Source organism: Drosophila albomicans, chromosome 2L (assembly GCF_009650485.2).
Source record: "Drosophila albomicans strain 15112-1751.03 chromosome 2L, ASM965048v2, whole genome shotgun sequence".
NCBI lineage: Eukaryota > Metazoa > Arthropoda > Insecta > Diptera > Drosophilidae > Drosophila > Drosophila albomicans.
Genome location: NC_047628.2, coordinates 24,258,985 through 24,285,055, shown reverse-complemented (window position 1 = coordinate 24,285,055; position 26,071 = coordinate 24,258,985). Strand labels below are relative to the sequence as shown.

Sequence of the window (26,071 nt, the reverse complement as noted above, 5' to 3'; positions counted from 1 at the left end):
ATTCTCTTGATTATCTTCAATGACATTTGCGATTCGCAAAACGAAATTCCCATGTAAAAAAGTTTCCGTGCGGCACTTTTTGGATTGATATATTTATTCTTGTTTATGTTTATATTTATATTTTGTTGATATTTATTTATTTTTATATATATATCACGTAGGTCTGTCACATCTTAGACACTTCACATGGAAATTTGAGATCATTTTTTGTCAAATACGTCGAGGCCGAGACGACGTAAACAAAACAAATAATATTGTCGTAGACGCTACGTAACGTCTCCGTGAGTTCAACTCATCAACAGCTAATTAACACTTGATTAACACGAGACTCGTGAGATTAACTAATGAAATACAAAATACAAATTTTGCTGTTTTTTTTTTTGTTGCCTCCCAAGTTGGAAACAAAGCGAAAATAGAAGCTCGTGGTAAGCAGTTGTTGATCGATTGAATCAGTCGATCAGTTGGCCACGCATTCGACTTGTTAGCGGCTTTTAAGTCGGCTAATTGAGTTGCTCAGAGGGATAGGTAAGGGTTCGACAAATAAGTAGATATGATGGTGATGATAAAAACTAACTTACATTTTTCTAAGAACTGATAAGTTATGATGTGATAAATATGCTTCTAGCGATAACTGGGCAAACAAGACAATGATTAATCACGTTATGATAGAGAGAGTGCTGATTAAATCGATTATAAAGTGGAGCAACTTATCTGCCAAAGTATCCTCAACGAAAACTATTTCGTATTTCCACACTTGAATAGATACAAAATGTATCTTTGATGGGCAATCAAAAGGACATCACATGCCGCAAACAAAACTATTTCATCTTTATCGCCCCTCAATTCCACACACACATATCTCATTCAAGTGGTTTACTTTTATCATGAGTGTGAAGCAAACAACAATTTGCCATTTAATCACAATGGAAAAATTCGCATAAACCGAGACGTGACCATCTCAGCAAATAAGCGAAGTGATTCAATTTTATTCTCGATAAAACTTGAAGAATTCCACAGCGAGAGTTGGCTGCTTAACTTTAGATTGTAATGAACATTTTTCTGAAGGCAATCTGTCAGCTGTTTTGTAATCTTTCCTTTCCTTTTTTTTATTGATTATAATAGTAGATGGCAAAGTCCATAGCACTTACCTTACCCACGCAATAATCTTTAGTCCATCTAGCCAGCCAGCCAGCTGGCAAGTGTTCAAATGTTTTCCTAAATGCGCCTAAATAAATAAATGCCAAAAATTTTCATTTCAACAAATTTTTAATTACTTTGCAGATAAAAAGCGTCGGGCAAAAACATTTTTGCAGCAAAGTTTTTCAATTTAGATTTGCTGCATTTATTGCGACTTTATTATTATTGTTTTTCTTCTCTTCTCTTCTTTTTTTTTGGCATGATAAATGTTTCTTGTTGTTGTTGATGATGTGTGTGAGATTGTTGATTAGATTTTCACACATCGCAAAAAAAGTGTTGCGAGCATTTTTACGTAGCGCTAATTATTAAATTTGTTCAAGTTCTCTCTCTCTCTCTCTCTCTCTGAACTTGACGTCACTTCCAAGTGAGCTGAGAAAAATGGCAAAATGTTGGCTTAGGTTCGAATTGCTCAGGGCGGAAATTCTTATTGATGATAAAAAAAACACACAGTATGCAAAAGTGTTGCCTTGAACTAATCACCGATGGAATTTCCCCACCCGCTAAGTTCATTTCGTTTCATTCATTCATTGCTGTGGAATTTGAAAAACCAAAAAACAAAAAAAAGTGTAATAGAAATTCTCGTTCACAATTTGAATTTCTCATTTGTCAAGTGGCAGAAATTTCCACACTTCGTTCGCTGTCGGTCTCTGTGTCGGTGTCGTATGAGTAATATGCTAGTGGAATGGGATTTTTCTTTTTTTTGTGTTTTCGCAATTTTCGTATATGTTGCAAACAGTTTCAGTTTCCTTTGAACTGACCAATGTGTGACAGATTTTTATTGACAGTTTTTCTTTTTGTTGTTTTTTGCTTCGATTTGGCTATGCTTGAGTTGATTGCACGCTTTAAAGTCGAAAAAGGACATGGGGAAATGTCATGAAATTGTTGGTCACGGTTCAACATTTCAAGGAAACATTTTCTAAAACGAATTCACATTGAAAAGGTCGCACACACAGAGTGAAGGTAATCCTTTCGAGTGCAACTTAATGTTGCAAGCTCTCCCCTTTTCATATTCATATTTAAATCCTCCATTTTACAGCAATTAGCATATTGTGCATACGACACGTATTACACTTTTTTATTGTATGTTAATGCCATTTAATTGGCGCATCATTTGAAATGCATTTTTTGCATATTTCATTAAACGTCACCTTATTATTTATGGCATTTGTTTGTTAATTGGTTTATTCGGATTAAAATTGCGTGTGTTCGCATTCATATTGCAAACGTTTGCAATTAACATGACATATTAATTAAAATCTTAAACCGTCAGTGAGTCACACATTCGCTTCAATATGGCAAGAGACGGCAGTTGTTGTTGTTGTTGTGGGTGTGGGAAGATGTCCCCAAGCAGATTGGTCAGGGAGTGTGTACGCAATCAGCCGGTTAATTGAACTGCACCCAGCGAACGCTCTCGCAAGCGATTTTGCTCAGCCTTGACCTCACTATTCACTCTACTCACCACTCGCTACTCGCTACTCACTAGTCGCTACTCATTCATTTGCTGGCCACTCACCAGCTGCGAAGATGATAAGTGACAACTACAAAGATATGCTGTAGAAAATCGAAAATGATTTGTCATATTAAAGTTGGGTATTTTTTAAATTGAAAGTTGGTTTAGTAATTATATTTTAAAATATATTTTAGAGTTTGCATTTTATAGTTTATGCTTAACATTTATTTCTGTATTTGATTTAAAGTATGTTCATAAAATTTATTTGACATCTAAGTGTTGTTTACACGGTTAAAGCAAATTACTGGAAACATATAAAATTTTCATTTTAAATATACAACTTTTTACTAATATGGAAATACATATGATATGTATTTGTAGCAAGATGTATGAGTAGCAAGAATATGTGGGCTTGTCTTTATGAAATTGTGAGGAAACATATTAATTAGTTCTTTTTATGTTCTTGAATAGACGTCACTAAAATCAAATATATACATTGCGTGTTTTTAAATTATATTGCCTAAATCTAATAATTTATTCAGCAATCTAAAAACAAAAGCTACGTTTTTGTAATTTTTTTGTTATTATGTTATATATTTTTTGAATAATTAAATGTTCGTAAACTTAAAATCATATTTAAAATACAATATTTGGAACGTTGTTCTAACAATTGTCTGTCTTTCTCTCTCTGTTATATTCATTATTTTATTATACAATGTTTCATACAAATCTAAATATGTCAAATACTTTTTGTCCGCAATTTGTAGTAAATATTAATTATATTCCATATATATATATATAATATATATAATATATTCTCTTTCTACTCGCTGCAAACACTTTTGATTGTGCCCAGGGTATGGCAGGGTATTTCGAAGTTGCCGCGTTGGCTCCTTGATGTCGGACTCGGGTGGGCGTTATTGCGCTACGGGGAAGGCAAGGAGGTGATGGTGAAGGTGAAGGAGAGCAGTCGAGCCATTCACAGAAATTGCTGCACTCGACGCCAGCAAAGCGGCGTCACTTCTCTTTTAGTTGTTGTTGTTGTTGCTGTACTTAGCTGGACAATTATATGTTGGAGACGACGTTGCAAGTGCCACAACGACACCAGCTGAAACTCGTATCATTTTCTTGTTATTGTCTTGGTCTTAGACTGACTGAATGACTGACTGACTTATCAACTGAATGAATGAACAAATGAATGAATGAATACGTAAAAGCAATGACACGATAATCAAACAACAACAACAAGTTGTGGACTCTTTTACTTGTCTTGTCTTTTCTTTTTTTTTCATTGCTACGTTTAGTTTCATTTCATTTCATTTTTCTGTTTTGTTGTTGATCGAGGGTTCATTGACTGTTGTTGATTTTCATGTCTGACTGTGAATGCGAGTGTGAATGTGAGTGTGGCCAGTGTGAATACTGTGAAACATTTCTCGCTTTTAATTGCTCAACTATGCTGTCGGCTTTAAGCTGCAGCTCTCAAGTGCCAGCAGCCACCTGGAGGCAGGTGCAAGTGGCTCTTCTAGCTATTGCTATTGCTCTGTGTGCCACAAAGTATGCAACGTATTTGCTTGAGCCTGCACCAAAGTGCCTGCCACTTGTGTGTGCTATGGCCTGGCTATGGCTAAAAGCCCAGCTACAAGTGCTTGCAACAGCAACCTTGAATGCCACCGACAACACACACACACACACATGTTGTTTATCCCTTTTGGGTTCGGGGTTAGTTTTGCCGTTAAATAAATAAGTACTTTGTCTTCATTAGTTTTGCGGAGCTGGCGCTTTGACGTCACGGCCAAGTGCAAGTCATTTGCGGTCACTTGGCTTTTTCCTTCTTCCTTGCTAATTTTAGCACGCAACAAAAAACATAAAAATACAAAACATTCGTATACAAAAAGTGTTCACAAAAAGAGCGCACAGAAACAGAAGACAAAAATAATTCTTCCTTTGTCAAATAATTGCGACCGCTTGCGACTTCTTAGAATGCCACGCACTAAAAATAAAACCTTTCCATTTAAATGGCATATAATCCTCGGACAAATATATATACGTCTTTATATAATCTCCACGTTGTGCAGCTCTCCATTAAGGTGGCTTAAAAATACTGCCGCGACTTGAGCCTCTTTCAAGGGGATTCCTTTGGCAATCATTAAACGCCACGGCGCTAATTAATTAATAATAATTATTATGATTGTTATTATTATATTTTGCAAGGTGCGTGGGCTGATTTATCAAATGTTTACGACGGCCGGCGGCGCACGTTTCGCGCAGTCAATTTTTTATTGTCACATAATTTAATTAATGATTTGTGTATTGAACTTTACAGTGGGCAAATCATAAACACAATTTTTATGGCACAGCAACAGCAATAAAACATTGTCAAACTGTAGCTAAAATGTGTTTTTAGTGCGCAACAGATTGTAACTGAATTGATTTCCATATTTTATTGGCTTTAAGGCTTTTCATGAGCGTTAAGGTTGAATGTAGATACGAACAATATGCTTAACATAATTAAAATGAAGTGAAGACTACTTTTAGACAATAAAACTTATGTTTGAAACTGTTGAAGCATTAACAGCATTTCATTGGATTTATTACTTGTTTTTATACCCCATAGGCATACGATAGTAGGGTATTAAAACTTTGTGCCTGTTCAGAAGGATTCATCTTTGACCCCGTAAAGTATTTTGTATTCTTGAGAATAGCTTATCTTAGCTGTTTTTACTAACTCGATGGTATATATTGAATGTATTATTAACAATATACCAAATATAGTTTTTGGTATATTTTAGTATTTAAGCGGTATATTATTTTTGTATATTTTAAAAAAATAACATATGTTCTTATATGAATATACCAAATGTTTTTAGTATTTTGCGGTATTTTAATTTAGTATATTTCAAGAATAATAATATCGTGCTATTTTGCATTTATATCAATATACCAAATATGGTCTTCAGTACATTTTAGTATTTTTGGGGTATTTTAATTTGGTATATTTAAGGAATAATAATACCGCGCTATTTTGCTTTTATATCAATATACCAAAAATGGTCTTCAGTACATTTTAGTATTTTTTGCGATATATTAATTTGGTATATTTTTATTAATAATAATACCGTGATATTTTGCTTTTATGTCAATATACCAAATATGGTATTCAGTACATTTTAGTATTTTTTGCGATATATTTGGTATATTTGGTATATTTTAGGAATATTAATACCGTGATATTTTGCTTTTATATCAATATACCAAATATGGTTTTCAGTACATTTTAGTATTTTTTGTGGTATATTAATTTGGTATATTTTAGTTATAATAATACCGCGCTATTTTGCTTGGGTATCTCACAGTCGAGCGCACTCGTTTGTAGTTTTCTTTCATGTTAATATCAACTTTACAATATTCAATGATGTTTGCTTTATCCTTAGTACAACAAAAGATCCTTCTACGCTTCTTCTTGAATCGTTCTTAAAGCACACAACGCAACTTGACCTACTCCGAAAGGGATTTAATAATAAGCATGCTAAAGTGGCCAGCAGCTGGCAATAATTGTCATATATTGGCAAGGTATTGAATGTAAGTTCGTTTGGCTAATGTGCGCTGTCTGCTCTCGGCTGTCCACATGGCGTATGCTTAATGCGAGAGTGTTTTCCATGCATTCCCGCAAGCTGTTGTGGCCTGTGGTGTTGCCACATAAAATTATTTAATCAAAATCTTAAATGTGCCATTTAAATTCTTAGCAAGAGACGGAAAGCTTCCTGTGCCACGCCCATGGACTCGAGTTCAATAGAGAGCAACACAAAGAGCGAGAGAGAGAGAGAGAGAGAGAGAGAGGAGAGAGCAGCGTTAGACAAACAAACTAATTTTGCTAGCTGGCAGACATGTTTAGCTAAGCGGGGAGTCGGACAGAGGCAAAATGAAGCGTTGTTGGCCAACAAACTTGGCCAAAACGTCGAGTTGTTGAGGGCGCAATCAGTGCGGCATGCCACGCCCACACTTGAATGTTGACCTCAACTCGCTGAATATACCAAGTTGTGTGTGCGTGTGTGTGTGTGTGTGTGTGTTTGAAAGTCAAAGCACGTCTGTCATTGGTAATTTTGAGCATGTCATAATGATAACTCAAACACAGCAGCAACAGCAACATCAGCAGCCAAAGTAGAAGCAGTCAGGACATGTGACTGGAGGTCTCAGCTTTTTGGCTTAGCCAAGCAAAATGATGTTGTACTAGGCTAGAGAATATACGCAATGATAAATGTGCTGCAGTTATTAAATCTGGAGGCAACCAAACATTTGCATGTACATGCTGCTTTAAAGAGAACCGAGTGGAAAGTTCTCTGGAAAAAGAATCTTTTGAAGTACATGCTTATTTATTAAATATATTTTCAGGCTTTACCTTTTTTTTCTTTCTTCTGTTTGCTGCTTTATTCTTTTTTTGCGCAACGAAGCGAGGCAGCTGAAGAGAGAGAGAGAGAGAACTGAGAGTAACTGTAGCTGAGGCGGGAAATAAGTTTGCGACAATAAGATTTATGATAAGAAACTACTAGCTGGCGACGCTTGGCATACAATTTCAATATTTCTTCATCTGGTAAGAAGCTGAAGCAACAACAACAGCAACGCGGGTATAAATTGAAAATCTTAGTCGAGTAGCCTGACAGCGCGCCAAGATTAAATTGGAAATGCGAACTAGAAGCGAACGGGAAAGAAACTTTAACAGCGTTGTGCGGCTGAAAGAAAGTTGTTTTGTTTGTTCAATCGACCAATTTCTCGCGTTAAATGAAATATAAAGAAATATTGCACATACGGCGCGTGGTCCGCACGAATTTAACGCCCCGTTGTGGGGGTCTCCCATAAACATTTGCCATACAAGTCATTAAAATTAGCTATAATTAAAGTCGTTCGCATGAAAACAGCAATTAGATTTTGCTTTTTTTGATGTGTTTTGCTGTTTTTTGTGTGCGTCTTTGCCGTATGCGATATTACTCATACGCAGCGTGTGTTTATGCGGCACATGCGGGCACTGAAAAGGCAGTCGATGTATGTGTGTGTGTGTGTGTGTGTGTCTGCTGACGTGAAATGAGCAATGCGGGAAGCTATATGGAATATAATTTTATTTTATGCTAAGCTCAACTTAATGCGAAATCTCTTTTCTTGGCATTTTCTTGGTAATTTTTCGTTTTAGAGATTATTTTAATGCCAGCCTGTTAAAAGATGTGCGAATACATTTTGCAAAATTTTAAGTGCCAAACAATTTTCTAGAATTGGCTGCTAATTGCTCTGGGTTTTTATTTTATTTTATTATTCCTGGTAGTTTATGAAAATTCATTTAGTTTCTAATGACTTTATGCATATTCATTTTAATAATTAAGTGTCAGTTTTTCCTTGTTTATTATTCGCATCATATGTTGAATTCTTTTGCACGTTTCTTAATGGCCAGGCAAATTACAAAACGTTTATGAGTTGCCATTTGGCTTTAACAATTTTTTGGTGACCTTCACTTGTTTGCATATAAAATATATTTGAATTGCCAACGGTATAACAATAAAAAAAAAGAAATATAAACTACTTAAATACTTGTAGTATATAAATATGTGTGTGTATAAACTTATTTAAGTTTTGATAGTTAAATGTCAAAGCTGCCGGCATTAGCTCCATTTACAGTCAACGACGTCAGACACGCGCACTCTTCCCTCTCTCTCTCTCTCTCTTTCGCTCGCTCTGTCTATCTGTTGTAGGTCCGTCGGTATCTCGTTTTATGGCTACCATAAAGCTGTAGTTGCCCACTTCCATTTCCCGAGCGCCATTTGAAGTGTGTGCAGCTCATTAAATTGCACATTTAAAGCCAACCAAATGCTGCTGTTAACTGAATTCGAATACGAATACGAATACGCTTAAGGCGCGTTATGGAAGTGCAAAAAATTACACCTACAGTCTAGTCGTAATAATAAAAGTTGCAATCGAAACAGAGCAAAAAAATACAAAAAAACCCAGTAACTTTGATAAGAGCCGCAATTTTATGGAGCCGCTTAGTAATAGTATTTTATTAATGTATATTTATATTAATATCAATACTTCGTCACAGGCCAGGCAGGCAGACAGCTTTTTTGTGCATGATTGTGAATCTGTTTTGCGACGCGTTCGCTCGCGTCTTGTTTGTGATAATAATTGAATGCACGAGCTGGCATGTGATAATGAGATTTATTGTTTATTTACTCAATTATTAAAGCCAGCTCAATTCGGCTCAAATCTGTTCGCCTGGCTGGCTGGCTGGCTTCTTAGCTTAAGCATGCCTCGCTGTCTGTCGCTTTCGACATTTGATTTCATTTCATTTCGAATGTGGAATCTGGAATGTGTTACATGAGCACAAAGCGCCGGCCACGCGTGCATCGTTGGATTCGTTCGTTTTACCAATTCGCCATCGTCTTTTTCTTTTCTTCTTTTTCGATTGGCAACTCTTTTCATTTTATTGTCTGTTCATAATGATAATTCACAAGTTGGCGCTAAAATCAACGAATTGAATGCGTTCCATATCACGCATACGCCGCGTTGCCTGCCCGCACACAGGCAGTAACAACGAAAAACGAAAACTTGTTCGCGTAGTTTTTGCCACAAATAAAACTGTACAAAGTCACAGCAACAGGTTATTGATCCACAAAAAAAGAAAAGTACTTGAAACATTTGAATGGAAATGCTTTTGCTGCTGCTGCTTTGATGTCTTCTTCGTTGCCCGCTCCCAATTTCTAGTTGCCATATTCCCCATTTGCTTGCCGCCTGCTGCTTGCTGTCCGTCGTCCTTCACTAATCGATGCTCAAGTTCGTGACGCGTTTGCCGCCGTCGACGCCGTCGCCGCCGCCTAATGCCAGTTACGCCCACTCACACCAATTTTTATTTCCCTCTTATCCCGCTCCTCTCACTTTGTGTGTGTGTGTGTGTGTAGACATTGTTGTCTGTTTGCATTGCCACGAAAAGAAGAAAAAAATACACGATAGAATGAATAAAGAAAATGAAAAGGTCGACCCATTGAATAGCATGCACAAATTCTAGTTACTATAATCCACTGAGAGAAATTGAAACTGTTGATTTTCTTAATATATAGTATGATCATTTTACTACTTAATTAAAGAACTATTTCATAAACTAAGCATTCTACTAAAAGTGGAAAAACATGTCTTCCCTATGATAGAAGAACTACCAAATTTATAATAACAAGCTGGACTCAATTAGTCTTCATTTGCATTGAAATGAATTTGATTGTGATTGTGAAATACTTCGGCATGGCGAAACACGCCTACTTCAATCTGGTCTTAACTGCTTTGGGTGACAATCTGATAAATTTTGACCTATGTAGTATATTTGGAATGTATTATGATACTATATCGATATACCAAATATGGTCCTTGGTATAATTTAATATGTATTTAGTATACTTTACGAATAATACCGCATTGTTTTGCTTTTATTCAAACGGGCAGCGCATATATTTCTTCTTAACAAACTTGTTTCCATTTGTATTTCCTATAGAGGACATTTTATTGTTCTTCTCACTTAAGGATAATTGCATAAAAATGTAACCTACTCAATTGAAAATACTGAATATACGACTTTAACCAAAGAATTATACTTAAACATTTTAATTAAAGTCTTTTATTTCTTGTGGGTTCCTTTATAAAACATTTAAATCATTAAAAATATTATATGTACAATGTATGTATGTTTACTATACATTAATTTGCTGTTGCCTATGCTATGTTATGATATCAGTTGTTGGGCGTTTATACATTTAAAATAAACTCTTATTCTTAATTTATGGTACCTTACAAAAGTATCATTTAAATTGACCCTAATTTCAATTTCCATGAAGAATTCTCGCAGTGCAGCATTTGTTATCTGTTATCTTAACTTGCCGCTCGCAAAACTCTGGCGTGCGCCATTAATGAACATCGTTTGCTTGGCCAGACATGGCCGGGCGAACAATATACTCTCTCTCTCTCTCTCTCTCTCTCTTCCCTTCTCCACTTGGCTTCCCCCTCAAACCTTAAACCGTTCTATTACTTTTACCTATGCTATTGACATAATGTAAGCGACCGCTAACCATCAACTGCCACAGTCTAAGTATGTCCAAGTGTGTGTGTGTGTGTGTGTGTGTGTGTGTGTGAGTAACTTTATGTATTTCTATGTCTGTGCGGTGTTTGCGGTTGTCGCCATTGGCATAAAAATAGTTTTTGTGGCTGTGTTTCTTTTTGTATTTTTTCTTTTTTTTTTATTTTGATCGTTTTTGTTGGCTTTGTTGTTGGTGGTGATGTGGTTAGCCACCGGTTGCTAGGGGTAGAAACAAGTGTGTGAATGTGAATGCGAGTACCAAGAACAGATAGCAAAAATAGCTTGCAAATCGTCTCGTTTCGTTTTCAATAGTTGCGGCAACAGTGCGTATGAGCTATGCACATTTAACTGGCAACATTCTCGAGCGATGCGGGAATTCACTAATTGAAACTGAAGCAGCAAAATAAAACTTCCCCATTTTAAACGCATTCGCACCCCTTTTGACCAGAGGCGAAGCAAAAAAGAGTTTGCGTTTTCTCGTTTTTCGTTTTTTATAGTTATTGAGACATGAAAAGTTATTTGCAAAAGTTTCTTGACTTTCGAAGCGTGTTTTCAGTCTGTTTAACAGCGTGTATATAATCAATTTTGCAAATTTTCCAAAGTGTTATGACTTTAGCTGCGCAACGAAAGTCCTTTAATGGCTGAATTCGTAATGTTGGATTTAAGTTTACAATTTTTATTGTCTCACTCGTTGAACACTCGTTACTTTAACGAGCTTGTTTTCAAAATGAAATTAAATATTTATTTAATTTTATATAAGGTCACTTTACTATTCCCATTTGAAGTTGATCTCTCTCTTTCTTGTTGAATTCGTTTCCACTATTTGACTACTCGTTATGTTGTTTTTTTTATATCTTGTTCCTTGATTGCTTTTAGCTGTTAGGCAAATGCCAAACAGCTGTTCATTTAAGCCAAGTTTCATTAAGTGCATTTCGCACTCCAAGCTTCGTCCTCCTCCTGCTGCTGTCAGAAAATTTGCGCAAACATTTCCAATTCACGGATTCACAAAACGCTTTGGCAATCAACTCGATTACAAATGGCAACAGCAGCAGCCAGAAGACAGCAGGCAAACGCATCAACACATTTGGGCTTTAACAATGGGCGAAACTGCAGTTGCAAATCCTGTTGACTGCCACATGCCGTCGCATGCTACTTGCCACACGCCATTTGCCACGCTCACGATGATGATTTCTATTGTTCGACTCACGACTGTTGCAGAACGGAAATTAAATCATTTCCGCTGTCAAGAGTCGCTGCCAAGAAGTGATGCAACAGCTGGCAAACTCAAATTAAATCACTGAAGATCTCTCTCTTATGCTTCTCTGCTCTTCTTCCCGTCTCCTCTCACTACTTCAAGTGCTAGCCAATGGACGACGTTAATTCTATACCCAATTGTCAATATGACCACGAGTATTGACTCACTCACTCACACAAAACTCACTGCACAAGTGCCACTAAGGCCAAGAGTAGCTGCTGTGGTTTCCGTCTGTCTGTTTTCCTTTTATCTGGTTTCCATTTTTTGTTTTTTTTTTTTTTGTTTTTTTGCATGTCAACTGCAAACAGAACTGTGTTGAAGCGTTGACAAACCGAACCAAACCAATCCAATGCAAACCCAACCAAACCGAATTGCACTTAAGTATATCTTATGGATACTTTTGCTTACCTAAAGAGTTAATTTGTTTTCCAAATAACAAATGGTAACGAGTATAAATATTTAAATAATTCACAACAGCAAAACATTTCCGCTTTCGAGTGGCTGTAAAATGACAAATCTGAAAGAATTATATTTTAAGTTTTAAATATTTCTGACAGATAAATAATTCAGCTTAAATTTTAAAAAGTTTTTTCATATGAAATTTTTCAGATTTCAAACTTATTTTGTAGTATTTACATTTAGATTTCAATCACATTTTCATAAGAAATTCTTTTTGCTTAAAATTTCTTTCTATGATATAATATATTAAAGTTTTGAGCAACGTCTTCAATCATTTCTTTATACGAAATTCTTTGGCTTTAAAACACATTTCTAGGAAATAAATGAATAGGTCTTTAAATCCGTTTTTCAATCACCTTTTCATAAAGCATTTACTTATTCTAGGATTTAAATCTTGAAGAAGTTTTCCATCACTGTTTCAACAGAAATTCTCTCGGGTTTTAAGCACATTTGTAGAATACAAATCAAAAAGCTTTTGAGCCAGATTTCCATACCATTTTCAATGGAAGTTCTATCTCTTTTACAACTCATTTCTGACACTTTTAATGGGATATAAATTCTTTAGCTTTTGAAGCAGTAATTCAATAATTTCGAAGAAATTATGTGGTTCTAAAACTTATTTCTGGGATATAAATTCTTAAGCTTTTGAAGCACTATTTCCATCATTTCATCATAAGAATTTATTTCTGCTTTAAACTAATTTATGGAATAAAATGAATTGAGCTTTTAAGTTATCTTTTCAAAGTTACTTTTTACTTGCATCAAATTTACCCTTACCTTTACACATACCCTTTTTACACTCAAATTGAAGGGTATTCTTGCTTTTAGTCCCGTTGCCGTGCTGTGTTTGCTTTTAGCTTTCAAGCTGTGTTTGGTTGGCCCAATGGTCCGGAGCAGCTTGTTGGCCATGTTGATTTTATTTAACTGACATTTCAGTGCCCGCTGCCTACGTGTGCTGCATTGTCTGCTCTGCTCTGCTCTGCTTTGCTTGTCGTCGTGTGCTACGCCCACACCACACTTGCCACAAGCTCCTCCCCTCCCCTTACCTCACTCTCTGTGTAAAGGACCTTTTCGGGTTTTGTTTGCACATCAATTGGCGTCTGTCTGCAATTGCATTTGGGCTGCGGCTTAAGTGTTAATTGAATTACCAACGTCAAAGCCGCCGAGCTTAAAGTTACTACACCAAATAAACAAACGATGATAAAAATGGATATGCAAAAAGAGTTTTTCTTTTTCTTGTTGTTGATGTTGTTGTACCTGTCGACAAACATTTTCATAACGAAAAGTGATGCTCATAAAACAAAACAATCAAAATAATCTCAACAGGTTTTCAATGGTGAAGTGAGAGTGCCACGTGAGTAGCTCAGAGAAGAAAAGAAAAACTCGGTAAACATAATTGAAATAACAAAGCATACAAGTTATATAAACAAACAACAATAATAAATTTGCGATTATGCAACTGCAACAAAGTGCTGCAAGGCCAAAGCAACATACAAAACAACAACAACAAAAGAAACTCAACCAAAGTGAACAAAATATTAATAAAAAGTTTGCGAACATTTGCGGCCATTTGGCGGCGGCAAAGTCAACAAAATTGCGTCCTCAACTAGAACAACGATTGCCGCAACAGCAACAAATAATAACAGCAATAAATATAGTATTCGTTACGCGGCAGCGCTGCTTAAAGTTGACAAAATTAAATTCATTAAAACGGAGGGTTTAACATTCGCATTGCTGGCGGGCCCCATGGGCCAAGCGGCAAGTATGTGTCGATTTCGTGGTTGTCGCTACAAAAACAAGAACAAGAACAGCAAACATCAGCAGCAGCAACAACAGCAACAACAACAACAGCAACAAACACCAACGCATAGTTTGCAGGCAACGGAGACAACAGCAACAACAGGTGAGAAAACACACGAAAGATACCAGAGAATTGGAAGCAAGTTGCAAGTTCAACAAATTGCACAAATATTTTGTCACACGTGCAACAACAACAACAGCAACTAGTATATATATATATATATAGATAAATATATGTAAACACTTTCACATCGATCCAATATCAAGAGAGTCTAATGGTAAAACATTGTTCTCTCCTTTTGCACATTTGCCAACATTCAATTTGCATTTGGCATCCACCAACAAAACCAACAAACAACATAAAACATTATGTGCATATTTGCATGTGTGCATTTTACATACCCTAAAGCCACAACTACTCAAAATAAAGAAGATATTTAGGGTATCAAAGCAGTCTTGTAGCTTGCAGATACATTTAACATTAAATTCAAATTGTTGAATAAATTACAACTTTTATATAAAATAGTTTTTGAGATTCAAGCATTAAAATGCTATCTTCTCAAAATTACATCTATAATTCAAACAACATTTAACTAGGCAAATTTAATCAAATTTAATGTTTTGCATACATTAAAACTATACAAGAATATTTGGAACGCATGAATTTTAATTAAAATAATCACACAATGGTTGACCACATTTAACTAAAACAGTTTATTATGGAAAACAAAAGCTCAAGCTTGTGACATATAATAACATATAAATAAAATATAGCAATATTTTAGATGCTTCATTTTAGAGAATAGCCCATCAATGTCATCCAATTGGCGTAATTTAATTAATGAGCCCAAGTTATTGGGGCAATGATTGATTGATGGACTAATTAATGCACTTTCTCAGCTTCCTAGCATATCTGCTAGTCGTTGAACTTCTTCATAAAGTATGAATCGCCTGTCTCACAGTTTATTTATTTATTTTTTTTTTCTCATCTTTTCTGCTGTTACTAAAAGTAAAATACCATTGCAATGCTGTGTGTAAGGCTGTCGGCCTGGGGGCTGGATGTCTTATATAAAGCTGACGCATCATCAAACCACACAGCAGCGAAGGCAGCAGCCGAGTGCCAATGCCATTGGTGGAAAGGGGGCGTGGTTGCGCCCACTCAGCCATGACGCTCTGTCATTTGACTTTCGAGTGGGCAAAAAGAGGTACAACGTCGTACGTGTAGAGAGCGTAGAGAGGTGTGTGAAGGGGGAGGATGTAGAATATATATGTGCCACAGGGGGAATGGAGGAAAGTGCTGCCGAATGTGTTGCAGCAGCTTAAGCATGTTGCATGTTGCCCGTGCAAGGCAAATGCAGCTTAAAAGATTAAGTGTGCCACACGAGAGAGAGGAAGAGAGAGAGAGTGGGAGAAAGGCATGTAAGTGCAGCTCGTGTCACTCTTCCAGTCAATTTCCTTCCTCTCACTGCCGTCTCCCTCGAGTTTGCTCATAAATTTCTCAACATTAAGTAGCCGACTTTAAGCTGCTATTGGTAGCTTAAGCGCTAAGACGACCAAAAGCCAAAAAGAAAGCAAACCCAAACCAAAATGTCCACATGCCCAACAAATATAATGCCAACAAATGATCGCAATACATATGAGTATTTATAAATATGGTAGTATATAAAATGCAGTGCAAAATCCTCTTGCGAAATGTCAAACCAAAAATTCGAGTCTCTGTAATCAACTCAAAATTTATGTTTCGCATTCCACATTTAGATTTGTTGACACTGCACACAAAGAGCGAGAAAAATACAAATACGAAAATCATAAATTGCAGCCAATTTCATAAACAAAGAGGCAATTGACAAATAATTTATTTCACCAGAGTCAAATATTTGGCATAACTTTGTTTTGTTGTCTAGCTGAAAGTCAACAGCATTCGGCTTTGTTATTGGGGGGGAAAACAAAACAATAATAAGTAACAAAATATTTTGATTGAAAATGTGATTCAGTTGAATTTTGAGAGTTGCAAAAATGTTGTGTTAATTTCAATCTAAAATGCATTTGTGATTTATGATTTATGATTCCTTTAGAGCAATTTATTAACATAAACAACATTGAAAACATTTTTCGAATATTAAAAATTCAATTATTGCAAAACTATAATAAAGCTTTAATATTTGTATAGACTTTGTTTGAACATTAGACAAATTCAATTACTGAAATAAAAAGCTATGTTTTTACGCATCGAAAATTCTTTTCCTTTTTTATTTTGTGCAATTTTCAACTTAAATATTGCATTGAAAAACATTGTTAAAACAAGTAAGAAAGTCACAGTCGAGTAATATTTGTTAAACTATAATAAGTATTTTCAAAGCTTCAATATTTCGATGCATTTATTTCCTTAGACTATTTTATCTACCGAAATAACTAACTTGCAATGCATATTTTGGCGAATAAACATTTTGCTGCATTCATTTGCTTACCAAAGTTGTACGAACCAAGCTCATAAATTTTGTCAAGTTTACACAACAGGCGCCATCAATTTGTGAATGCTTCAGCTTATCCCAGGAAAGTCAAATTGTCAGTTGACAGGAGCACAGCAAGTTCTGTGTTTGTGGGTGTATGTTTGGGGTGAATTTGCGAGTTCTTTGGCTTATTTTGTACATCAAAAAGTTGATCATAAATCAAATTTATACACGCACACACACAGACTGGTGATTTAGAGTTGAATGACAAACTCCTGCGCTGATATCCTTAGATATCCATCACCATCACCCATTGCCCGGGATACACGAGTATTTCTTTCTATTTTTAGCACTTAATCAGTTGCTCAATGGGCGCCATTAGAGAAGCCAGACAAGCCAAAAAAGGGGGAGAGGGTCGAAGGGGGTGGAATTGAAGGAGGTTTGGCGTTTCAATATTTCACGGAAATTGCCAATATTTCCGGTTAATGTTATGTTGACGCTGGCACAACACAGCGTCTCGAAGAGTTTGCAAACAGAGGTGGCAACTTATTTATGACATTACGTGTGAGGCGAGACAATGCTCAACGCGCTTTAAATGGTCTTAATTGTCGCACAGATGTGTTTGTGTGTGTGGTTGTGTGTGGCTCCCCAAATTGATGAGCTGGAAAAGCAATTTAGTTGAATTTATTGTACGACACAGTTGCAAATAAATATAATATATAGATATGTATAAGTATGTGAAATGGTTTTTCTGTGCTAAAATTAAAAATTTAAAGAGAGTGTGCCATTTATTTCTCCTTATATATTTTATGATTATACAGCAATTTGCATATGTCCATAAGAGGGGGTAGGGGAGCAGAGGTGGCGCGTGACTTTGCAGCACGCTTAAAGGATATGTTGGCCATTTGCAATGCAAATGTTGTTCGCGTCGCGTCGCGTTTCTTCGAGTCGTGCAATCGAATTGGGAGCACACACAACATAACATAAAAAGTAAAAACTGCTGTCAGCAGCTGTCGCGCTGTTGAAGTGCGAAAAAACCAAGCAGCGAAATAATTTCAATTTGAACACCAAATATTTATGCTTGATTTTCCACTCTCTCTGGTTTTTATTGCAGGCCTGCATTTGCGTAGCATCGAGGAGCCAGCGTCAACGCCGCTGCAGCTAGCGGCTAGAATGCCTGCGGAGCAGGGGGGCACAGGGTACGGTATGAGCGAGCATAGCTTGCTGATTGCCACACGCACCAGTGTCCCCCTGCCGCTATCCCAGCAACAGCAATCACCCGCCCACTATCAGTACAACAACAGCAGCAGCAACATCAATGGCAACAGCAGCAACAACATTAACGGTGGCAGCAATCACACAGCAACAACTGGAGGTGGTTATGTTGCCACCACAGCTGCTGCCTATCAGCAACATTCACAGCAACAACAACAACAGCAGCAGCAGCAACAGTCGCCGCATTTGTTGTACCACCATCAGTTGCAGCAGCAACAGCAGCAGCATCTGCAACATCAATATCAGGGTTATTCCCATCAATATCATCAGGCAGCATCGCCACAACACAGTCGACCCTATGATCCAGAGCATGCGCGCATGGAAGCGTGGATGGATGAGAATCAGGAGTTTGTACAGGACTATTTCATAAGGTAAGTTAACAGTGCTGAAAATTCATTTAAAAATTGGTAAATGTTGCTCAGAAGTTGCTAGCAATTCATTAAGAAACATAGCAATGAAGATATTTTAATAGTTACTCATTTAAATACAAGTTGTTATCAATTTACGAAGAATAATATCAATTGACTTTTTGTGAAATGACATTTTACATAGAAGTTGTCACCAACCAAGAAACATATCAGTAGAGTTTCTAATAGTTAACAATCTGAATACAAGTTTTAATCGATTTATAGAGAAAGATAACGATCGAGTTTTAGCCAAATTGACATTTAAATAGAGGTTGTTATCACTCTGAAACACAGCACTCGAGTGTTTAAACAAAATCCTAAGAAACATAACTATAGAAATTTTTTGAAAATTTTCATTTTTGATACAGAATTTCTCTACAATTCACTTGAAAATGTTTTTTAAGTTTCCAATTATTGTTAATGATCAATACTTGGTCCTAAAAGTTTTTACAGTTGTCAGTTTTATTTACAATTTGATTAAAATCATATCAATTATATCTTCGATTGTTATCCATTCAAAACTTTTTAGCAATAAAAACATATATTTATAATGTTTTTATAAAGAGTTTTATGCAAAGTATTTTTGATTATTGTGGAATTTGATATTTGTGGAAGCTGCTACTTCATAGACATCTCTTCAAAAATAGTTAAATAGTTTTTAATTAATTACAAAAAGTAAAGTTTGTTTATGATCATCAATTTAATTTGAAGTTGTTTATAATTTGCAATTATGTTTAATTGCTCCAACAGTTTCTTAAAAGTTTGCAATTTGAATAAAACTTGTTAATGCGAATGATTTAAGATACCTGAAACATAGCTATAAAGGTTTTTTACTACTCTCAATTTAAGTACAAGTTGTTAATAATTAACGTAGAAAAATGTCTATAAAGTTGTTAATGTAAAGCTTTTCATGGATAACATAGTAACATAACTGGCATTTAATAATTGTAAATCATATACAGAAGTTGCTAACGATTCAAGGAAATTGAATACTTAAAAGCCAAGTGCTAAGCTGCCGTTTATTGTAGCGTAATATTTAGTAGTTAATGTGCCATTTTAATCGATAAATTATAAAGCTGGTGGCCAAGTAATAGAATATGTGAAGTTATGAAGCCTGTTTAAATTGCAATGGCATGCGCCAAAGGCTTTTGATGCCATTCGCCATAGTTTCTAGCATATTTATGGGCAGCCATGTGGCTGCTTGCCCGTTTCCGCCGTAAGCCGGAAATTGGCTTCCCAGCACACGGATACATACATATATACAGACAGGGATAGGGATAGTTATGTATGTATATGTGTGTCTGCTTGGGACATTCGCTTTGCGTTGGCCTTTGGCTATGACACATAATAAAAATCACTAACAACTAAAAACATAAATTGGGCTTTATTTTCATGGCCAACAGACGATGTCGGCCCTTTGGCTCAAATAGTTTGTTGTTGCTCTTTTCCCCTTTTGTGTTGTTGTTGTAGTTGTAGTTGTAGTTGTTCTAGTGGTTGTTTGTTGCTGCTCTGTTTCGGTTTGCCGCTGGGCGTGTTGGGCACATTAAACGAGCCAGAAAAAAGGCTTCATTTTGTGTACTTTGCATAAGAATATGTCAGGCGCATGGCCACAACAGCATCAGCATCAGACTGAGGCTGAGTCTCGCACTCTGTTGGACATTGGGTCGCCCCGGATTCTGTGACTAGCTGACAGTCAGCTTGCCACACTTGCTCTCTCTCACTCTCTCTTCAAAAGAGTTGCTCGCTGTGATTGCTGAATTTTTATGCCTCGCGCGCGTGTGGCCATAAGGACACATGTGGGGCAGACAGGCCAAATGGCTGATGGCTGGTTGATGGTGGCATGCAGCATGACGCAAAATTATTCGCTTGCTGAATATTTATGAGCTGACATTTTATTAGACAATTTCATTTGGTGGCGCTGGCGCATGCATGCAAAAGTCGCGTCCTCTGTCCAAACACGCTTAATTTTTAATAGTATTTTAATATGTGTTTGAACTGAAACTCAATCTCATGTGCGTGTGTTTTTTTTTTGTAGAAAGGCAACGCGTCAAACTGTGGATGCTTGGCTGGTGTCGCATGCCACAACCGCTGGCAACGATGTCATCAGCAGCAATTCGCCCACACATCCCAATGGCCAGACATGCAGCTCACGTGGCGGCTCCGGTGCCACAACTCCAGTGCGGTAAGTTGTGATTGTGATTGCTTCTTTAATCAACTGACAACTTAATGAGTTTCAATCTCTCTCTTAAACAGCAAAATCTCAGCACATGAATTCGAGCGTGGCGGCCTCTTGAAGCCCATTGTGAACACGATCGATGGCACACCAACATTCTTGAGTATTGGTCCGCAGCTGGACAATTCGAGTGGCAGTTGCAGCAATCTGCAGAATGTTGGCGGCGTCGTTGCTGGCCAATATCAGTATCAGCCGCAGCATCATCATCACTATCATCACAATCATCCGCATTATCAGCACAGTCACTATCAGGCTGGCGGCGCTGTTGGCAGCAGCACTGCGAGTGGCTCGAACAGCAGCAATGCGAACAACGCACACAATGCAACGCACAACAATGCGGCACACATGTCGTATACGTATCCCTATCACTGTCATCAGCGGCCACAGCGTTTGTCCCGCAACGAGCTGAAGCAACTCGACGAAAAGGAGCTGATCTTTGAGCTGGTAATACTATATGTATAACATTTCATTCATTCTGATTCACATTTCCGTTTTGAATTCTTCAATTACATTTTGCTGGAAATTTGCTTTATGGCTTGCATTTTCCACAGAATTCTTGCCGCTTGTCAATTTGATTTCTAAATTGATTTTACACACACACATTCAATAACAAACGGCATATTTGCCCACTTTAGCCTACTGACGTTGTTATCAGCAAACAGCTAAGAGGCCTGGCCAGCATAGCGAACTGCAAACAACATTGTCACAGACGTCACTCAGACGTTTCGTTTGTTTGTCACTATTATTTTTAGCTGATTGCCTTGTTTGCTTAACTAGAAATTCAGCCCACATTAGTAACTAAGTGCATGTCGAATTGCTCTATTTATTTTCCGAACTGTAACTGTGACTTTTTACGGCACACTCTTATCATTTGGGGTTTTTCATCTCTTTCCAGGTAAAGGACATTTGTAATGAGCTGGAGGTGCGCACATTGTGTCACAAGATCTTGCAGAATGTCTCGATACTGTTGAATGCGGATCGCGGTTCATTGTTTTTGGTGCAAGGACGCTGCAATGGCGCCGATGGACTTAAAAAGTAAGTACGAAGATTTATTGAAAATAAAACTAAGTAGATTGTAAACTACAGAATTATAGTAAATCAATTTTTATCACATTTGACAGATTCTTGCTGCGATATCTCTCGCTGATTAGCTAAAGAATGCGAGTGTCTATTTGCTTTGTCACTTCTTGGAATCTCTTATCAATTGATAGAGTCAATTTGCATAACGACTGTTTAGAGATTGTCGAGTTGTTGTGCACAGCCAAACACTTGCTTTCAACTCAAATGCGATGCTCTTCAATACATTCCATTCATCAACTCGCAGCTTGTTTATAAATAAATAGATAGGACAAAAATAACTCGACATTTTGGTAGCTTATCACAATAATTAAAAGCACTTTGCTGCTTGCCGAAAATATCTTTGAAGTGTTATTGTCAGATTGTCAGTTTTGTGGCACTTTTTGCTACCTTTAGCCAGCCAATTTGCTATCATAAGCATTTGCAAATATGCATAAGAGAACTGAAGCACTTTCGAAAGATGAAGCTATAAAAAGTTTTGTGCTACCTTCTTCTTGGTGGCTTGAGGCAATCTCTTGCTTATTGCATTCCATAGAAGAGGAGGCAACCAGAATTTAACACTAATAACTGTGCAAAATTGAATTTTGTAATCAGGCAAGTGCTTTCGGTGCTCTCGGAGAGTCGGAGAGAGTATGTTGCCAAAGCGGCGATGACTTCATTGGCCCAAAGCCATTTGGTTGCGAAACTTTTTGCGCAGCACAGTTGCAACACAGTGGCTTTAACTTTGTCCGTGCAACATTTTTTTTGCTGATGGCATTTATTTTTGGCATTTTATGATTTCTCAAATGCACTTTTTGGCAGCGAGTCGAGCGAGAGAGAGTAAGAATGTGTGCCCTCAGGGGACGATTTTGCAAAGCGAAAAAGGGGAAAAACTAATTGTGGAATGCTTGAATATATTTACTGTATAAATCCATTGAAGATAATGCTTAAACATTTGCTTTAACTTGCTTCAACATTTTGCAGATGCCTCGTGTCGAAGCTGTTCGATGTTTGCCCACGCAGCACCGTCGAGGAAATGGAACAGCAGGAGGAAGTGCGCGTTGCATGGGGCACCGGGATTGCCGGACATGTGGCAGAGAGCGGCGAGCCCGTCAACATACCGGACGCTTACCAGGTCAGTGGAAAGTTTTACAGCAGCTGCAGCAGCAGCAAATCAATTGACAAATTTGAATGCGATTTCCTATGGATGACCATAAATCAAATGACCCTAAAACGGGGCAAACTTTCGACAGTGGCAAATTCGAGACGCGCTAAGATTTATGATGCAAGCAGACAGACAGATAGCATTGCTATTCACTTTGATACTCACATTCACATTCACATTGACACACACTCAGCGCTCTAAAGTGGAAGCTGGAAAATGCTCGAAATTGCTTTTCAAGTTTCAAATATTGCTCAGTGAATTCAAAGCTTGCTCAGCCAGCCAATTGGGCCGTAATTAATCTTGTGGCCAAAAAGAAAGACAACAAGAACGAAGAAAGAAAAAAAAGTTACGCCAGTTATGTGTTTAGGCCATGTTATGTTAGCTCTTTTTGCTCAACTGAGCGCCTCTTAAAGGTCTTAAAGTCTATGGGCCATTTGGCGCGTGTCTTTTATCTTGTTGTCTAAGCCAACTTAAGACATGGCCAACAATTGTTGTTTACACATACAAATGCAGCAAATGTGACGCATTTTGCTTCCCTTTTTTTTGCGTTTGGCCAACTGGGTGTTGGCTCTTTTATCACAACATTTTAGCACAATTAACTGAAGTCCAGACAGATAACTCTAAACAATTTTTGGCTGTGAATGTGATTGTGATGAGGTGCGAGTCTTCTATCTTCATCTCTCTTCCACTCTTGGTAACTGACTTAAGGAACGGTTAGCACGAGTTATTTATTTATTTGGACTTTGGCTGACACAAATTATACGACGCAAGACACAAAAACAACAACAAAAAAACAACGCGCCTGTCCAACAGCCAAGAGAGGAAAAAAAAAATAAGAATTATTGCAAGTCAGGCAACTTCGTAGAGCCAACATGGCCAAAACATGATGACCTACACAAATAGCGGAATTAACAGCTCCAAATTGGTGTAAAAAGAAACCATGAGACGAAGTGGAAGAAGAAGAAGAAAAGGCATAAGTGTGTCTACAAGCATGAATACAAGTATTTGGCTTCAGCTAGACAATAGACCAACTGTCTAGACTCTTTGAGCTTAAAACCACAAAAAAAAAAACAAAACTATATTTAGCCTACGATATGTCTATAAAAACTGCGACATGTTTTCTCTACATATTGCTCGACATATAACTAGCATCGATTTGCGGAACAATCGAAGGGTGTGAAAACTCGTAACTCTTTAGGTGTGAAGTACATATAGAGAGTAACTTTGTGGAATTATAACATAGAATTAAATTGATTTGCAGCTAGATAGATTGCAACAATATATTAGCTGCTGAGTATTAACCATGTGGCATATTAACAAGGAATCAAAAATCAATATACACTCATATTTTAATCATCTTTCAAATATTTGAGAAGTGAAAAGGCAATTTATGTTTGCGACTTGTAAACTGAGAGAAAAAATATTGAGTTCACTTAAGGTTGATCAATGAAAAAATCATAGTTGGAGTAGCACTTTGATCTGTAACATTTAAATGAAATTTTCTTGAAGAAATTCAAGTCAATAAGATAAATTCCCTAAACATAAAAAGAGTACTGTAATAAGTAATCAATAATCTAATGCCATAATAAATAAAATTGCGAGCTAGCTAAGTCTGCCTAACAAATTTGCTTTCTTTAGGGTCGATAAATAACAAAGAGTTCTTTTGTTTTTCATTCTATCTCTTGCAGGATGAGCGGTTCAATTGTGAAATTGATTCGTTGACCGGATATCGAACCAAAGCGCTGCTCTGCATGCCCATCAAGGATTCGGGCGGGGATGTGATTGGCGTGGCGCAGGTCATCAATAAAATGAATGGCGAATGCTTCTCGGAAATCGATGAGAAGGTAAGTGCTCTGCTCTCGATCTTAATCTTGCATCTCTGTCTGTGTGGCATGTGCCAATTGCCAGTTGCAGCAGCATCCTTTGTTTGCCACAGCCAAGAGTTAAGTGCCTCGCACACACACATGCAAATTGCATTCATTATTTAACAAAGGCGAAAAGCTTAACAGACTCGTTGTCGTCATCGTCATCGTAGTCGGCAGAACATTGGGGATTACACCATCGTGGATGCAGCAAATGGAAATGCTTTTTCTTTATGCATTTCCGCATAATCCGCTTGACAACTGCCATAATAATAATCCGTTGCCGCCGCTTCTTTCTTAGGTATTTGCCTCGTATCTGCAGTTCTGCGGCATCGGATTACGCAACGCACAGCTGTTTGAGAAATCCCAGCTGGAGATTAAACGCAATCAGGTGCTGCTCGACCTGGCTCGCATGATATTCGAGGAGCAGAGCACCATCGAGCACATGGTCTTCCGCATTCTCACCCACATGCAGAGTCTCATCCAGTGTCAGCGTGTCCAGATCCTGCTCGTCCACGAGGCGGACAAGGGCAGCTTTTCGCGTGTCTTCGACTTCGAGGCCAACGATCTCAGCGAGGATGAGGCCAATTCCCGCACCAGCCCATATGAGTCGCGTTTCCCCATCAACATTGGCATCACCGGACATGTGGCCACCACCGGAGAGACGGTGAACGTGCCCAATGCCTACGAAGACGATCGCTTCGATGCGAGTGTCGATGATAACTCCAGCTTCAAGCATCGCTCCATTCTCTGCATGGCCATCAAGAATTCGCTGGGTCAGATCATTGGTGTTATACAGCTGATTAACAAGTTCAACGAACTGGTAAGTGTACTATATTTAGATTTTATGATTAAGTGAGAAGAATGGAGACCAGATAAGAGATTTAGCAAGTATTTAGACTTTAAGATTGAGTGAGAAAAGCCAACATTCAAGGAACGAATGAAATCTTTAAATACAAGGCTATTTACTATAAATGCCAATTTGTTGTTTTTTTATTATTATTATTGGAACACATTTCCATTTTTATTATTTAATAACTAAGATATATTTGTGAGACAAAACTTCAGAATTTTCTATCAAGTTTTGTCTCGTCATTAGAATTAGAATCTTATTCAAAACATTTTGTTTAAAAGTCGCCTTTCAATTATGCCAGAATTTAAATTGAATTAACATTCATTGCATTTAGCGAATATACTATATAATTCCAATTAAATTCTTAACATTCACTTCTCAGTTGTCTAAAGAATCGCATATAAAGCCAAGCCTCTCAACTATTGCTAACAATAAGTTGATAAGTCTTTTGCAGTAACTTTTGAGCTTTATTCCAATATATTTTTGTTTATTTGAAACACTACAAAGA

The 26,071-nt window shown here is 37.2% G+C and overlaps 1 protein-coding gene across 7 annotated transcripts in view; it reads left to right on the top strand.

Annotated features, from left to right (window-relative positions):
* LOC117565525 (dual 3',5'-cyclic-AMP and -GMP phosphodiesterase 11) overlaps positions 1 to 26,071 on the top strand; it is a 150,803-nt gene that overhangs the window by 119,557 nt on the left and 5,175 nt on the right. For 5 of the 7 annotated variants that reach the window (XM_052002686.1, XM_052002685.1, XM_034244669.2 and 2 more), the window contains 7 exons: positions 17,827 to 18,358; positions 20,430 to 20,576; positions 20,648 to 21,071; positions 21,523 to 21,662; positions 22,668 to 22,818; positions 24,537 to 24,692; positions 25,012 to 25,533. In XM_052002686.1, the coding sequence (XP_051858646.1) occupies positions 17,827 to 18,358; positions 20,430 to 20,576; positions 20,648 to 21,071; positions 21,523 to 21,662; positions 22,668 to 22,818; positions 24,537 to 24,692; positions 25,012 to 25,533 (2,072 nt within the window). Of the gene's footprint in view, positions 1 to 13,986; positions 14,366 to 17,826; positions 18,359 to 20,429; positions 20,577 to 20,647; positions 21,072 to 21,522; positions 21,663 to 22,667; positions 22,819 to 24,536; positions 24,693 to 25,011; positions 25,534 to 26,071 lie in introns of those variants that run through there. The other 2 variants (XM_034244665.2, XM_034244670.2) reach the window with 2 other exon arrangements.